At 42.9% G+C, this 17,088-nt stretch overlaps 1 protein-coding gene across 2 annotated transcripts in view; it reads left to right on the top strand.

Annotated features, from left to right (window-relative positions):
* Window positions 1-17,088, top strand: part of RRP7A (ribosomal RNA processing 7 homolog A) — a 70,965-nt gene that overhangs the window by 24,073 nt on the left and 29,804 nt on the right. The window contains exon 5 of one of the 2 annotated variants that reach the window (XM_069737110.1): window positions 339-374. The exons of the other annotated variant lie outside the window; for it this stretch is intronic. Within the exon in view, the coding sequence (XP_069593211.1) occupies window positions 339-374 (36 nt within the window). The remainder of the gene's footprint in view (window positions 1-338; window positions 375-17,088) is intronic. 2 annotated transcript variants of the gene reach the window in all.

Raw genomic sequence — 17,088 nt, 5'->3', positions numbered from 1 at the left:
TGGTATCCATGGTTATGACCACTTGCAAGTTGCTGTCATTGTTAGTGGTTATAACCATGGAAACCTAAGGTCCTGCAATGACTGCACATAAGGAAAGGGACACAGCGAATCAGAAAAACTATACTACATTTCTAATTTGAGGAAGAAGCAGTAGCAAATCGTGTGAAAGGGCCTCAGCCCAGCCTAGCTGACACCTTGAACCTACAGGTATCTTTTTGCTTAGTTCTGTGCATATTGTACTTTTCTGGTTAAACATTTGTGTCTCGTGTAAGGATCTTGCACATTGCACTTTATCTTGGCTCAATTGAGACATGTTTATTATCTTTATTTGGAATTAGGTTTGCCTCCCTACAATATTACATCTTTGTCTAATGGTACAGTATATATCTTTGCACTTCCTCTTTATAGCTCTATTTATGCAATTATGACTTTTTTACTCCAAACTATCTATGGAATGATTAAACCTCTATTCTAGGTTTACTTATGTTTCTCCATGTGCACATTGATTGATTAGATGTCTCTTATATTCAATCTAAAAATTCTCTCTGGGACAAGCTACCGTATATACTCGAGTATAAGCCGACCCCCCCCCCCCTAATTTTGCCACAAAAAACTGGGAAAACTTATTGACTCGAGTATAAGCCTAGGGTAGGAAATGCAGCAGCTACTGGTAAATTTCAAAAATAAAAATAGATGCTCCATACCGTTCATTATTGCCCCATAGATGCTCCACATAAAGCTGTGCCATATGGAATGCTCTATACCGTTCATTATGGCCCATAGATGTTCCATAGAAAGCTGTGCCATATATATATTGCTCTGCACCGTTGATTATGGCCCCATAGATACTCCTTATAAAGCTGTGCCCCATATATATTGCTCTGCACCGTTGATTATGGCCCCATAGATGCTGCTTATAAAGCTGTGCCCCATATATATTGCTCTGCACCGTTGATTATGGCCCCATAGATGCTGCTTATAAAGCTGTGCCCCATATATATTGCTCTGCACCGTTGATTATGGCCCCATAGATGCTGCTTATAAAGCTGTGCCCCATATATATTGCTCTGCACCGTTGATTATTGCCCCATAGATGCTCCATATATAATGCTGTGCCATATAGAATGCTGCTGCAATTAAAAAAAAAAAAAAAATCACATACTCACCTCTCTTCGCTCAGGACGCCGGCGCTTTCAATATTTACCTGCTCCTCGTGCGGCTCCGTCTCCAGCACTGACGCTCAGCAGAGGGCGCGCACTGATTACGTCACCGCGCCCTCTAACCTGAGCGTCACTGCTAGAGGACGCTGCAGACGGAGCCGCACCGGAGCGAGGAGCAGGTAAATATCGCGCAGCGCTGCGCTCCCCGTATACTTACCTGCTCCTGGCGCGGTCCCTGCAGTCCCTGGCTTCCCCGGCGCTGCAAGCTTCTTCCTGTAATTGAGCGGTCACAGTTACCGATCATTTACAGCAATGAATATGCAGCTCCTCCCCTATGGGGGTGGAGCTGCCTATTCATTTCTGTAATGAGCGGTGCCATGTGACCGCTCAGTACAGGAAGAATCTGCAGCGCCGGAGAAGCCAGGGACTGCAGGGACCGCAACAGGAGCAGGTAAGTATAACTACACAGCCCCCGCTCCCCCTCCCCTGCCGACCCCCGGGTATGACTCGAGTATAAGCCGAGAGGGGGACTTTCAGCCCAAAAAATGGGCTGAAAATCTCGGCTTATACTCGAGTATATACGGTATATTATCTGTGGACATGCCTATATTTCTTCATCCTTTGTGGATATACTGTATTATATTTGGATAGTTGTGATTGTGCCTGGGCATCACTCTGCTCTTTATCCTGTCCCCTGTGGTATAATTACCATTTTTAGCATTTTTTTTCTTCTATTAATCTAAGCATTTAATAGCGATTACCCTTTACCAGTGATTTCATGAAACCTACAGCAATAAGCCCAGTATGTGACAAATCGCAAGAATCGGGGTTTCTGTCTGTACATTACGCTGCTCTCCGATCTGTTGTCAGATTCCTTTTAAGGGCTTTCTCACAGCTTGAGCCATCTTGAGAAAAAGTCTTCTACAGTACCATGAAAAGGAATGAGAGATCTGAAATCTCATGCACAGGCTACTATTTTCTACTTGTAGATTTTTAACAATCCAAATAATTTTTTCAAATCTGCAGCATGTCAATTATTTCAGTGTTCTTCATCCATTCAACTGGGAAAAGACCACAGCAAAAAAAGTGCATATTGATGCAGTATTTTTGATGCAACCACTCTGGCTTTTGTAGCTGCTGGGAAAAAATCAGTGGCTATGTTCACACATGGTGTTGTCTGCCTATATATTCTTTGTGTTTTCGTGGCATGCATATATTTGATTGTGATTTATTAAAACCATTATAGAACATTATCATCAATTATTGTTAGTATCCTGAAATATTGTGCATAATTTGCAGGATTTATGGTTTATTTGTACACACTGTGTGAGGAGTTGACTCACTCAGCTTCTTCCTAAGGTAGACACAGGAAAGCTTCTTGTGGTAAATCACCTTCTGGTTTATTGTGGAACAGCATAAACCATAGCAGGGTTCAGCAAAATAAACATGTCCTTTCTGGAATAACAGCAAAACAGAAAGATAACGTATAGCAAAGTTCAGATGTCTGAGGGACTCGCCTGCTCAGACCACCATGTGTCTTCAGCTCCTCCTGGAGCCACCGTTTGGCGTCTTTCCTCTCCAAACCACAACACAGAGAAAAAGTAATATGTCAGTCGGACTCTGAACAACGCTCCCACCATACTACTAAAAATAATGAGGTAGCAAGAATAATCTCACTGTGCCTTTTTTGTGGGACTGAGGTTGATTGTCTTCAGGGTTTCAACCAAAGACAATCAGGTGGAAATAGCTTGACAGACCAGTAAGGATACACAATTATTACAAATTATCAGCCTTTCCAAATATATAACCGGACAGCCCACTATTTTTAAGCATCCGTGCCTGAAAATTCATGTCTTTGGTCCTCATTTTTCTTCTAGGGATTTTTTTTGAAATGTTGACTTTTTTTTTTACGCGCGCGCACACACACACACACACACACACACACACACACACACACACACACACACACACACACACACACACACACACACACACACACACTGAATTTTAAGGTTTGTTTAAATCCTATTTCAAAGTCAGGTTTTCCATCCAGTTTATCCATCTTGGGGATAATCTCATCAAGTTCTTTCTAATTTCTCTAAAAATGTGAGCCAAAATTGATAAACAATACACAGCATGTTGAACAAAAAAGAAACACCTGTGCCTATACAGGGACTACTAACAAAAAGGAATCCCGTGCAAATATAACAGATATAGCCTATAAAGAAATATTGCACAAATAAGGATCATTATTAAAAAGACATCTTTATTGGATACATACAATGTTGCTAAAATTACATAGAGACAAAAAATGGGAAACTGAGGGTGACAACTACACCAAGGGCCGCATGTAAGTGGTTAATCAGTTGCTCATAATAAAGGATATAAGCCCCATAACAAATATTGGTGTGCTAGTGATCCATATTATTGGAATAAGTAACACTACGCTGGTAAAGAACATCCAGCTACCACATCCAAACAAGTATATAGGACAATAGAAAAACAATAGAGCATAATCACCTCAGACCTGCGGCGCCACCACCCCTACGCGCGTTTTGGCGTGCGTGCCTTCTTCCGGGGGAGTGGCGTCGTCAAGACACATCACACATATATACAACAGGCCGCCCAATGGGAGATGGAACATGTAATAGCGCTAAATACCGGCCATGAAGCGGCGCATGCCCAGTCGGAACAGGAAGAACACACATCGCAGAGTGCGTCATCGCAAGGAGGCAGAGCAGAGGCCGCCCACAATGACGTGGGCAGGCGATGCTCGCACGCCGGAAAGTTGCGATGGAGACGCCGTCTGCGAGGGTAAACAACCCGACACAACGGGCATGCACACTGGCCATGAGAGGATCCGCAAGACAGGACACTGGAAGCATGGAGAACGTGATATATGAAGTACGTTAATACCAAGCAATAGAGTGTGGTGGCTGCCATAGTAGAAAAACAGTGACATAGTAGGAAAAGAGCTTATACACAATAAATAGACTGTGAAATGTAAATAATTAATATGCCACTATTATAAGTGAATAAATCATTATAAAAATTGTCAACAGGGAAAGCATAATGACAATACAAATAATGAAACTACACCAACATTAAACAGTGTTATACAAATTCATGTGTAAAATACATTCTGCATATAATATATAGCAATGTAAAACAATTACTGACATACAGGAATGGTCAGATATAATATAAAATACAAAGACGCATAAAGTGCCATAATGTGCAGATGAATCCATGTTTCAAAAGGTCTGCAGGTAAACATAAGATCTTCATAATGCATAGAAAATCACCATGGGAAGGGCCAAAATGGACAATCATACTCAAATAAACAAACTAAGAAAAAAAGGAGGAAAAAAGAACAATGTTAATATACAATTAAAAATTTTTTTAGATTAAAAAACCCCTGACGAGGCCATTAAAAAATTGATGACGGGTAGCTCAGAGGAAGGGGGCGTAACTAATCATTTCATTTAGGCCTTGTGGGTATATTGTACGTAGTTCCCAAATCCAACGAGCCTCCTTCTGGGCTAACAAACGCCCCACATTACCACCCCGCAGGTTCAGATGGACACAATCAATCCCTTTAACTTGGAGGACCGTAGGGTCACAGGCATGGAATTGCTTAAAATGCCTCGGTACACTTTTCAAAATATCCATGTTGTCCTCATTTTTGGCCGCCAGAATGTCTCTTACATGTTCCCTAACTCTAATTTTAAGGGCTCTTGTTGTCAGACCAATGTAAATCTTGGTACATGGACAAGACGCATAATAAACTACAGCCATTGTAGTGCATGTGATGGTATGTGTTATTTTAAATATGCGTCCGTCTGTTGAAACAAAGTCCTTGGTCGACACAACGTTAGGGCATGCCACGCATTTCCCACATGGCTTACATCCCCAAGCTGGTAATGATTTCTGTTGATCAGTGCCCTATTATACGCCCTCTTGATGGACACATCACATACCATCACATGCACTACAACGGCTGTAGTTTATTATGCGTCTTGTCCATGTACCAAGATTTACATTGGTCTGACAACAAGAGCCCTTAAAATTAGAGTTAGGGAACATGTAAGAGACATTCTGGCGGCCAAAAATGAGGACAACATGGATATTTTGAAAAGTGTACCGAGGCATTTTAAGCAATTCCATGCCTGTGACCCTACGGTCCTCCAAGTTAAAGGGATTGATTGTGTCCATCTGAACCTGCGGGGTGGTAATGTGGGGCGTTTGTTAGCCCAGAAGGAGGCTCGTTGGATTTGGGAACTACGTACAATATACCCACAAGGCCTAAATGAAATGATTAGTTACGTCCCCTTCCTCTGAGCTACCCGTCATCAATTTTTTAATGGCCTCGTCAGGGGTTTTTTAATCTAAAAAAATTTTTAATTGTATATTAACATTGTTCTTTTTTCCTCCTTTTTTTCTTAGTTTGTTTGAGTATGAGTGTCCATTTTGGCCCTTCCCATGGTGATTTTCTATGCATTATGAAGAGGATCTTATGTTTACCTGCGGACCTTTTGAAACATGGATTCATCTGCACATTATGGCACTTTATGCGTCTTTGTATTTTATATTATATCTGACCATTCCTGTATGTCAGTAATTGTTTTACATTGCTATATATTATATGCAGAATGTATTTTACACATGAATTTGTATAACACTGTTTAATGTTGGTGTAGTTTCATTATTTGTATTGTCATTATGCTTTCCCTGTTGACAATTTTTATAATGATTTATTCACTTATAATAGTGGCATATTTATTTACATTTCACAGTCTATTTATTGTGTATAAGCTCTTTTCCTACTATGTCACTGTTTTTCTACTATGGCAGCCACCACACTCTATTGCTTGGTATTAACGTACTTCATATATCACGTTCTCCATGCTTCCAGTGTCCTGTCTTGCGGATCCTCTCATGGCCAGTGCGCATGCCCGTTGTGTCGGGTTGTTTACCCTCGCAGACGGCGTCTCCATGTCAACTTTCCAGCGTGCGAGCATCGCCTGCCCACGTCATTGTGGGCGGCCTCTGCTCTGCCTCCTTGCGATGACTCACTCTGCGATGTGTGTTCTTCCTGTTCCGACTGGGCATGCGCCGCTCCATGGCCGGTATTTAGCGCTATTACATGTTCCATCTCCCATTGGGCGGCCTGTTGTATATATGTGTGATGTGTCCTGACGACGCCACTCCCCCGGAAGAAGGCACGCACGCCGAAACGCGCGTAGGGGTGGTGGCGCCGCAGGTCTGAGGTGATTATGCTCTATTAATTGTTTTTCTATTGTCCTATATACTTGTTTGGATGTGGTAGCTGGATGTTCTTTACCAGCGTAGTGTTACTTATTCCAATAATATGGATCACTAGCACACCAATATTTGTTATGGGGCTTATATCCTTTATTATGAGCAACTGATTAACCACTTACCTGCGGCCCTTGGTGTAGTTGTCACCCTCAGAGTTTCCCATTTTTTGTCTCTATGTAATTTTAGCAACATTGTATGTATCCAATAAAGATGTCTTTTTAATAATGATCCTTTTGTGCAATATTTCTATATAGGCTATATATGTTTATCTAAAAATGTATATGTCATCTTCAATGAGAATATTTATTGACCCCTTAATCCCATATGACGTACTATCCCGTCAAGGTGACCTGACTATCACAGCTGACATCTGGCACTATGTGCCAGGAGCGGTCATGGACCGCCTCTGGCACATTAACATGATCGCAGTGTTCCGGGGGGCATTGGGAAGCATCGCACAGGGAGGGGGCTCCCTGCGGTCTTCCCTGAGACGATTGGTACAAGGCGATGTGCTCACCTTGTACCCAGCGTCTCCTCCCTGCAGGCCTCGGATCCATAATAGCCACGGGGCTACTTCCGGGTCCTGCAGGGAGGTGGCTTATCAAGCGCCTGCTCAGAGCAGGCGCTGGTAAGCCAGGAGCAGGGCATGCCAGATCGCTGATCTGACACAGTGCTCTGCAAAGTGTCAGATCAGCGATCTGTCACTATACAGTGATGTCCCCCCTGGGACAAAGTAGAAAAAAATTAAAAAAAAATTTTTTTAGGTTTAAAAAAAAAAAAAAAAACTAATGAAAAAAAATATTGTTCCCATAAATACATTTCTTTATATAAATAAAAAAACAAAGCAATAAAAGTGCACATATTTAGTATCGCTGCGTCCGTAACGACCCGACCCATAAAACTGTCCCACTAGATAACCCCTTCAATGAAAACCGTAAAAAAAAGGGGAAAAACACTTTATTATCATACCACCAAACAAAAAGTGGAATAACGCAATCAAAAAGACGGATATAAATAACCATGGTACCACTGAAAACGTCATCTTATCCCGCAAAAAAACGAGCCGCGATACAGCATCAGCGAAAAAATAATACATAGAATAAAGCGATGCAAAAATAATTTTTGTCTATAAAATAGTTTTTATCGTATAGAAAGCGCCAAAACATAAAAAAATTGTTAATGAGGTATCGCTGTAATCCTGCTGACCCAAAGAATTAAACTGCTTTATCCATTTTACCAAACGTAGAACGGTATAAATGCCCCCCCCCCAAAAAAAAAAAAAAAGAAATTCATGAATAGCTGGTTTTTGGTCATTCTGCCTCACAAAAATCGGTATAAAAAGCAATCAAAAAATGTCACGTGCCCAAAAATGTTGCCAATAAAAAACGTCAACTCGTCCCGCAAAAAAACAAGACCTCACATGATTCCGTGGACCAAAATATGGAAAAATTATAGGTCTCAAAATGTGGTAACGCAAAAAATATTTTTTGCAATAAAAAGCGTCTTTCAGTGTGTGATGGCTGCCAATCATAAAAATCCGCTAAAAAACCCGCTATAAAAGTAAATCAAACCCCCATTCATCACCCCCTTAGTTAGGGAAGCATAAAAAAATTTAAAAAATGTATTTATTTCCATTTTCCCATTAGGGTTAGGATTGGGGCTAGGGTTGGGGTTAGGATTGGGGCTAGGGTTAGGGTTGGGGCTAAAGTTAGGGTTGGGGCTAAAGTTAGGGTTGGGGCTAAAGTTAGGGTTTGGATTACATTTACGGTTGGGATTAGGGTTAGGGGTGTGGTTAGGGTTATGGTTGGGATTAGGGTTAGAGGTGTGTTTGGAATAGGGTTTCAGTTAGAATTGGGGGTTTCCACTGCTTAGGCACATCAGGGCTCTCCAAACGCGACATTGCGTCCGATCTCAATTCCAGCCAATTCTGCGTTGAAAAAGTAAAACAGTGCTCCTTCCCTTCCGAGCTCTCCCGTGCGCCCAAACAGGGGTTTACCCCAACATATTGGGGTATCAGCATACTCAGGACAAATTGGACAACAACTTTTGGGGTCCAATGTCTCTTGTTACCCTTGGGAAAATAAAAATTTGGGGGGCTAAAAAAACATTTCTGTGGGAAAAACATTAATTTTTTTTTTCATGACTCTGCATTTATAAACTGTAGTGAAACACTTGGGGGTTCAAAGCTGTCAAAACACATCTAGATAAGTTCCTTGGGGGGGTCTAGTTTCCAAAATGGTGTCACTTCTGGGGGGTTTCTACTGTTTAGGTGCATCAGGGGCTCTGCAAATGCAGCGTGATGCCTGCAGACCATCTAAGTCTGTATTTCAAATGGCGCTTCTTCCCTTCCGAGCTCTGCCATGCGCTCAAACGGTGGTTCCCCCCCACATATTTGGTATCAGCGTACTCAGGACAAATTGGACAGCAACTTTTGGGGTCCAATTTCTCCTGTTACCTTAGGAAAAATAAAAAACTAGGGGCTAAAAAATAATTTTTTTTTTCACGGCTCTGCATTATAAACTGTAGTGAAACACTTGGGGGTTCAAAGCTGTCAAAACACATCTAGGTAAGTTTCTTAGGAGGTCTACTTTCCAAACTGGTGTCACTTGTGGGGGGTTTCAATGTTTAGGCACATCAGGGGCTCTCCAAATGCAACATGGCGTCCCATCTCAATTCCAGTCAATTTTGCATTGAAAAGTCAAACGGCGCTCCTTCCCTTCCGAGCTCTGCCATGCGCCCAAACAGTGGTTTACCCCCACATGAGGGGTATCGGCGTTCTCAGAACAAATGGCACAACAACTTTTGGGGTCCAATTTATTGTCTTATATCAAATTTTACCACTATCATGAAGTACAATATGTCACAAAAAAAACAATGTCAGAATTGCCAAGATCCGTTGAATCGTTCCAGAGTTATAACCTCATAAAGGGACAGTATTGTAAAAATTGGTCCGGTCATTAACGTGCAAACCACCCTTGGGGCTTAAGGGGTTAATTGACATGAACATTCCGTCAGTCGCTTCCCATCTCCCTCTCAAGTCAGGTTTAATCAGGTCATATAATGGAAAAATTGAGACACGCACCTCCTTGGAAATCAGTTACTGATTGATCAGATACTGCTCAAGGCTCAGTTTGGTCCATGTGACTTGCATATGTTTTATCTGGATGTCTCTAAACTTTTAAGAGTCCGTTTCCAAATTGTCAACTGTTTCTCCTCTCATCACATTATCCTCATTAAATATTGTCCGAATGTTATCTTTTAGGCGTTCGTCTAGACTGCAATGGATTTCAAACATTCACTGCAAATAAATGTACTAAACATAAAAGGAACAAAGGACATGAGATTTCTATAAATCCCATCCACTTTGCTGGACCTGTAAAACACTGCATTTTTGACATAGTGAAAATGTGCAGCGTCAAAAACTCAGTTGTACCTTAACCTAAAGAAGATACCAACCCTTTAACTGCTTCACGTAAATTAGTCATAAGTTGTGTCCCTGCCTTTTGATGAGGGCTCCACTGCTGAGAGACAAAAAAGCAACACAGGAGTGATGGATAAATTACCATGAGCAAAGCTTGCTAGATATGGTTCTGTTCACACTTGCCGTCAGCACACAAATGGATGATGGATAAATTACCGTGAGCAAAGCTTGCTAGATATGGTTTTGTTCACACTTGCCGTCAGCACACAAATGGATGATGGATAAATTACCGTGAGCAAAGCTTGCTAGATATGGTTCTGTTCACACTTGCAGTCAGCACACAAGTGGATGATGGATAAATTATCTGTGTGAAGAAGAGGAACATCAGCTTCAATGCCATTGTCTAACTGCCAAGCACTTTATACTGTTGCACTTAATATCTGTTGCACACGCGACCCATCGCGCGTGCTATCCCAGCCAGACAAAATATATATATACGGATCACTTTAGTGATCTCAACCCTCCTAAAGCGTCTGTCCCAAAATGCAACAGAATACACTATCTGTAAAATAAAGCCATAGTTAAAACTACGGAACACAAACAACGAAAAAATAAAACCAAAGCAAGAAAAATTATATTTAAAATACCCAGAGATTCATAAAAAAGAACCAAACCCATGGTTTTCATTCAGGCCATCCGGTACCATTGTTTGAAGCCTATAAATCCACCGGCTTTCTACATCAAACAGAATTTTAAAAAATTTCCCTCCCCTCATGCCCAGTAATACTTGATCTATTACCATGACCCGAAGGCCATTCGTCTCAGAATTGTGAAAATTTTTAAAGTGTCGCGGGATGGTCTTTAATTGTTCCCATCCTCAGCTTCCTTGGATTTCTCAATATCTCGGACTTGTCACCGAATCCTTATTCGTAATTCTTTTGTAGTCATTCCTATATAACTTTTATTACATGGACATATGGCAAGATAAATCACTCCCTTTTGAAGAGCATGTCAAACACTTTCTAATGGCATAAGTCTGTGTTTGATCTGTAATCTGGAAATCCTTTCCCCTAATGGTGTTATCACATGCTTTACATTTCCTACAAGGAAAGAAACCCTGAATTTCGCCCAAAAAACCTTGTTCCCCTTTCTTGGTAGAACCAGCAGATCAGACAAGGTTTTGGACCTCCTAGCTGTAATACAAGGTTTGTCTGAAAGAGTTCTACTGAGAATGGGCTCCGCAAGTAGGACATTCCAATGGCTATGAACAATATTGGATAACTTTCCATTGTTCATTAAAAGGTGTAATTAATCTAACTTATTTTGGATCAATGTTTGATATTTTTCTCTTTGTATAGAAGTTGATTCCTGGAAACATCTTGTGCATTTTTATAAGCATATCTAATCTGCCTATGTCCATAAGTCCTCTCGCGGAATCGAGAATATAAATCTTCCGCCTGTTTTTGAAAGGCTTGTTCCATGGAGCATATCCTTTTTGCCCTCAAATATTGTCCCACCGGAACTGAAAGTATAGTGGACCTCAAGTGTGAAGATCGGGCATGGAGTATTGAATTAGTGGCTGTGGGTTTTCAATAAATGTCTGTAAGAATTGACCCATCATCCTGTACAATAATGTTAATGTCCAAAAAAATTCACTCTCCTTCCATATGTTTATGTTAAACTAGATTGTGGCCCGATTCTAACGCATCGGGTATTCTAGAATATGCATGTCCCCGTAGTATATGGACAATGATGATTCCAGAATTCGCGGAAGACTGTGCCCGTCGCTGATTGGTCGAGGCAACCTTTATGACATCATCGTCGCCATGGCAACCATTATGACATCATCGTCGCTGTGCCCGTCGCTGATTGGTCGAGGCAACCTTTATGACATCATCGTCGCCATGGCAACCATTATGACATCATCGTCGCTGTGCCCGTCGCTGATTGGTCGAGGCCTGGTGGCCTCGACCAATCAGAGACGCGGGATTTCTACGTCGATGCTGTGCCGGTCTCTGATTGGTCGAGGCCTGGCGGCCTCGACCAATCAGAGAGCCGGGATTTCCAGGATGGACAGACAGACAGACGGAAAAACCCTTAGACAATTATATATATAGATGAATATTCAGGTCATTATCATTCAGGTCATGTTTGAAGTTCCTCTATGGGGCCATTCCACACAAACATCACGTCGTCTATGTACCTAATCGAGAGCTCTGAAAAATTTCACTGTCCCAAAAACCTAAAAATTTGCATAGGAGGGTGCACAAGCTGCCCTCATTGCCGTGCCCTGTAACTGGAGGTATACTTGACGGTTAAACGTGAAACAATTGTGTGTTAGAATGAACTCCAGGAGCATTAAAATGAATGCAAAGAGGAATCCAAATTACTGTTATTGAGAAACCAAGCAACCGCACTGAGACCCTGGGCATGGCGGATGGAGGTATAAAGAGCCTCAACTAGGACCATATTATCCTCCAGGTGTAATTGATCTAGTCTTCTTAGGGCCACTGTCGAGTCCAGAATATGTGAGGGCAAGGGTGGAGAAACTGGGTCAGTGGGTGCTCTCGTCCGCTGGCCCGGCTGTCTTTAGCAAGACTGCATGGACCACGGCTCATACCACTGAACGCCTGCTCTATCTCCCAGTGGGCAATACACTACAGACAACACAGGGTTAAGGTAAAACAGTGTCTCAATACTTTATTGAACCACAACACACAATAGCAAACAGAACAATCCCACCATGGCTGGGATTGTTTGGTTACATGGGCGCATATAAAAGATCACTGCGTCTCCACGTATTTCCAGTATGAGATGATGTCAGAGCTCCCAGGGTCGCTATTCCACCTGTGATACACACACAGAGAAGAGGTAACAACAAGCATAGGGAGATGACCAAGAACTGTCCATAGAGTCCATACAAGGTCCAAAGCCAGTTGACAGGAGAGTCACCACCTGGCTTATCTGACCATCTCTATTGAACCAGGCGACCAGCAGGTCCCAATCCTGGCTTTCTCCAAACATATCCATGGTTCAGAGATGGTCACTGGATCAGATCTGTGTCCTTCCAACCGGAGCCGACAATCCCTAAGTTGTTTCCTATAGAATCATAGATCAGTGTCCCTCGTGATGGTGCCATGATGAATTGGCTGCAGTCCTTTCTCTTGTCTGTTGGGTGGTTTGCAGAATGTCTGGCTGGTAGCTCTGTGTTACTTCTGTCTGCCAGGATGTGATCTCTGAGTCTTTTTATACCCAAGGCATGTAAGCTATTTTTAGAATTGCCCAGGGTCCTTCAGTCCAACATCAAGATAAGGTAAACAATAGTGATGGCATTAAGTAGAACTATTAGCATATAAGCACACATCAATAAACAAAGCTTAACACACCCTATGCACAGTCACTATTAAGGTACCGTCACACTCGGCGACAGACAACGATCCGACCTAAACTAGATCGCTGGAGCGTCGCTGTTTAGGCCGCTGTAGAGACGTCAAACACAGCAACTCCAGAACGATGCAGGAGCGATCCTGTGACGTAACAGCGACTCGCTTATCGTTCTCGCTCCATGTAAAATGTTGCTGGCGTCGTTGCTTTTTATGTCAAACATGACAATACACACCGATCTAACGACGAAATAAAGTTCTGGACTTCTAGCTCCGACCAGCGATATAACAGCGGGATCCAGATCGCTGCTGCGTGTCAAACACAACGAGATCGTTATCCAGGACGCTGCAAAGTCACAGATTGTTGTCGTTCTCGTTGCAAAGTTGCTGAGTGTGACGGTACCTTTACAGACTTACACAGTATGTTAGATAGTATATCAGTTGGCAAGTCTGTCTTCTTGACCCGCCAGACATAAACACTTAAATTCACAAACCAATATACAGATAAAAAGCCAGTTATTTTGGTTTGCAAAAAAACATGATTGTCTGAGAAATTAAGATACAATCTGGTTTCTTCACAGCAAGGATGTCACCAATGGTTTTAAAAAGTAATCAACAATTTTGACATACTAGTTCACTAAGCCTCCTCATTACCGGACACTGGAACGTCCAGGGGGATCCAGTGCATTCTTGTGGACTTTGGGGATAAGGTAAAACGTGCTAGTTCACCGACATGGAGCACTGTAATTTACCGATAGAATAAAGTAACCACAATAAAGGAGGGGTGTGGCGATGTAGTTGAGCAAGAAGGACGTGTTAGGCTGGAGCTCCGATCATCCTGATCAATAACTGCAATTACCTTACCAAATAGGCTCTATCTGGGTACCGCTGCGTTCGGCTCCTGAGGAGGTCTGAGCCGCGGCTCCGGTCGGATATAATCCCGGGATACTGAGGTGGAGGGCGGCGTCTGCAGGAGGTGGTGGCCATTTTCTTGCCGCACACCTGAGAAGTGGAGGACACGGAGCGCGGGCATTCGGCTCAGGACGAGCAGGCTGATCACTTGGAGGTATGAGAGGAGGATTGCGCGGCGTGAGCCCTGAGAGACGGGCCCCGCGCTCCCCTCATTAATCACAAAGTGCCAGCCGGCTCCCAGCGTTTGCACTAGTACATATGCTTCTCCCCTCTGCTTCCGCTGCCAGGACTGGACTAGCTGGTGATCCAGCTTATTACTCGCCACGCTGGAATTACAGTATACTTTTATTACGCTGCCTAAGAGGAAACTGCATTGGATATAGATAAGTGAGGAGTGGCGTATACCACATCACATGCTGAACACCTTTGGCTCTCAGCCTTGCATCCCGAGCCCTCCCCTCCCCTGAGGCCATAATTGTAACTGTTGCAACAATTTACTGACTTTGCAGGGCACTGTTTTGCAAATAGCTTGCAAGCTTTATAGTGGCTTTGAGTGCAGTTGTTTATACTACTATACGCTGGCATGACAGGCTTATACTGTCTATATTCTACTAAAGTGTTACCTATTGCGATCTCAAGATTTTAACTATGAACCCTTCAAGAAATTCAAGTGCATCTGAGAAGCTGAGAAAATATGTGCGACCTGACCCCTCTGATAACCTGCGACCGTATAAAGATAGCTCACCTGGGGTCAAATCTACAGGCCAGCTGAAAAAAAAACTTCTGATAGTGAGGAGGGAGAGGACCAAGAGGGGATGAATTCTCCTCAACTTTCTCTGTGGAGAGGGCCCACAGGGTTCCTACGAGGCCTCTTCCTCCGGGCGCCCCACCGAGACCCTTTTTGGTGCGTATTCTCAACTGCAGGGACAGGGTTGCTATACTCCGAAAGGCAAGACAAAAGAGCCCCATCAAATTTAACAATGCAACTATTTGAATTTTTACTGAAGCAACTCAGAGAAACGAACATACTCTATTCAATGATCTACCCGGCCCGACTTCGAGTTGTTTGAGGGCTCCACTTCTCTTTTTGCATCCCCAGCGGAGGCCGAGGAATGGATCCGCTCTCATGTGGTTAGAGGAAGAAATCCTGAATTGTTTGCCATCTCTATAATTTGGGTACATTGGAAATGGAACTTCCTCATCGTGGGGTTTTTTTTTTTTTTGCTCCCCTCCCCTTTTTTTTTCTCTTCCCTTTACTTTTTGGTAAAAGGAGCTCTGTCCTTTAACGTCCAAGATAACACCTATACCGGACTCTGTGTTCACAGATGGTAGAAAATCAAAAAAACTTTTCAGCTCACCTAGTAGAAACATTCGTCTGTAGTCCACATAATGTCCGAGCAAGGAAAAAAACATCTCTGTCTGACGATGAAACTCGTGCACATGGAAAGAAAAATCCAGCTCCAGGAATAAAAAGTATCAAAAATTTATTTAAACATAAAATTTGGAAAACTGCTGACAAGCGATAAATTACATCATTTGGATGGAAGCTACCATGTAGTCGCTGAACGTGTTTCGAGCACAAAAGGCGCTCTTAGGCTGGTTTCACACTTGCGTTTTAAAACGCATGCGTTTAAAAAAACGCATGTAAACGCGTGCAAACGCTGCGTTTTTTAGATGCATGCGTTTTTGGATGTGAAAAAAACGCGGCGTTTTGACGCGTTTACATGCGTTTTTTCATGCGTTTGCGTTTTTTAAACGCATGATGAGAAGTGTGTGACAGCTGCCAATCATCAAAATCAAGTAAAAATCCCACTATAAACAGAAATAGCTAGGGTTAGGGGTAGGGATCCTAACCCTAATCCTAGGGATCCTAACCCTACCCCTAACCCTAGGGATCCTACCCATAATCCTAACCCTAGGGATCCTAACCCTACCCCTAACCCTAGGGATCCTGCCCCTAACCCTAAAGGGATCCTAACCCTTAGGGTTAGGTTTAGGATCCCTAGGGGTAGGGTTAGGGTTAGGATCCCTTTAGGGTTAGGGTTATGATCCCTTTATCACCTTTATGGTGGGGGGTGGCATATCAGTGTGTTTTCTGTTTTTTTTCTATAAAAACGCATGCGGTTTTAACGCAAACGCATGTGCTTAAAAACGCATGCGTTTCCATTGACTCCAATGCTTTTTTTGCCGCAAAAAACGCATACGAACGCATGCATTTTTTTGCGTTAAAAAAAAGCCTCTGAAAATTACTACATGTTGCATTTCTGCAAAAGAACGCATGCAGCAAAAAAAGCATACGTTCAAAAACGCGACCAAACGCGTATAAAAAAACGCATGTGTTTTTAATGTTAAACATAGGAAAAAAAACGCATGCATTTTTTTGTGGCGCAAACGCTGCAGATAAAAACGCAAGTGTGAAACCAGCCTTAGACTTCAGCATGAGACTAAATAAACGAGCCCAATATATAACCACTGCGTTCAGAGATGGTACCCTCTTTATTGGACTGCAATAGGAGCATGGAACTTTGCTCCCTTTTGAAGCACTTTTTGCTTTTTCTTGTTTAACCCTTTCACGACATGCGCCGTACATGTACAGCGCATGCCGTGAATCCCCCTTTGATGTGGGCTCCGGCGGTGAGCCCGCATCAAAGTCGCGACATGTCAGCTGTTTTGTACAGCTGACATGTGCGCGCAATAGCGGCGGGTGAAATCGCTATTCACCCGCCGCTATTAACCGGTTAAATGCCGCTGTCAAACACAGACAGCGGCATTTAACTACCGCATCCGGCCGGGCGGCCGGAAATGACGTCATCGCCGACCCCTGTCACATGATCGGGGGTCGGCGATGCGTCGGCGATGAGACCTCTATGGTTACTGATGCAGGCCTGCT

This window comes from Ranitomeya imitator, chromosome 8 (genome assembly GCF_032444005.1).
Source record: "Ranitomeya imitator isolate aRanImi1 chromosome 8, aRanImi1.pri, whole genome shotgun sequence".
Classification (NCBI taxonomy): domain Eukaryota; kingdom Metazoa; phylum Chordata; class Amphibia; order Anura; family Dendrobatidae; genus Ranitomeya; species Ranitomeya imitator.
Note: the sequence above shows the minus strand (reverse complement) of the source record. Positions and strands in the feature narration are given on the sequence as shown.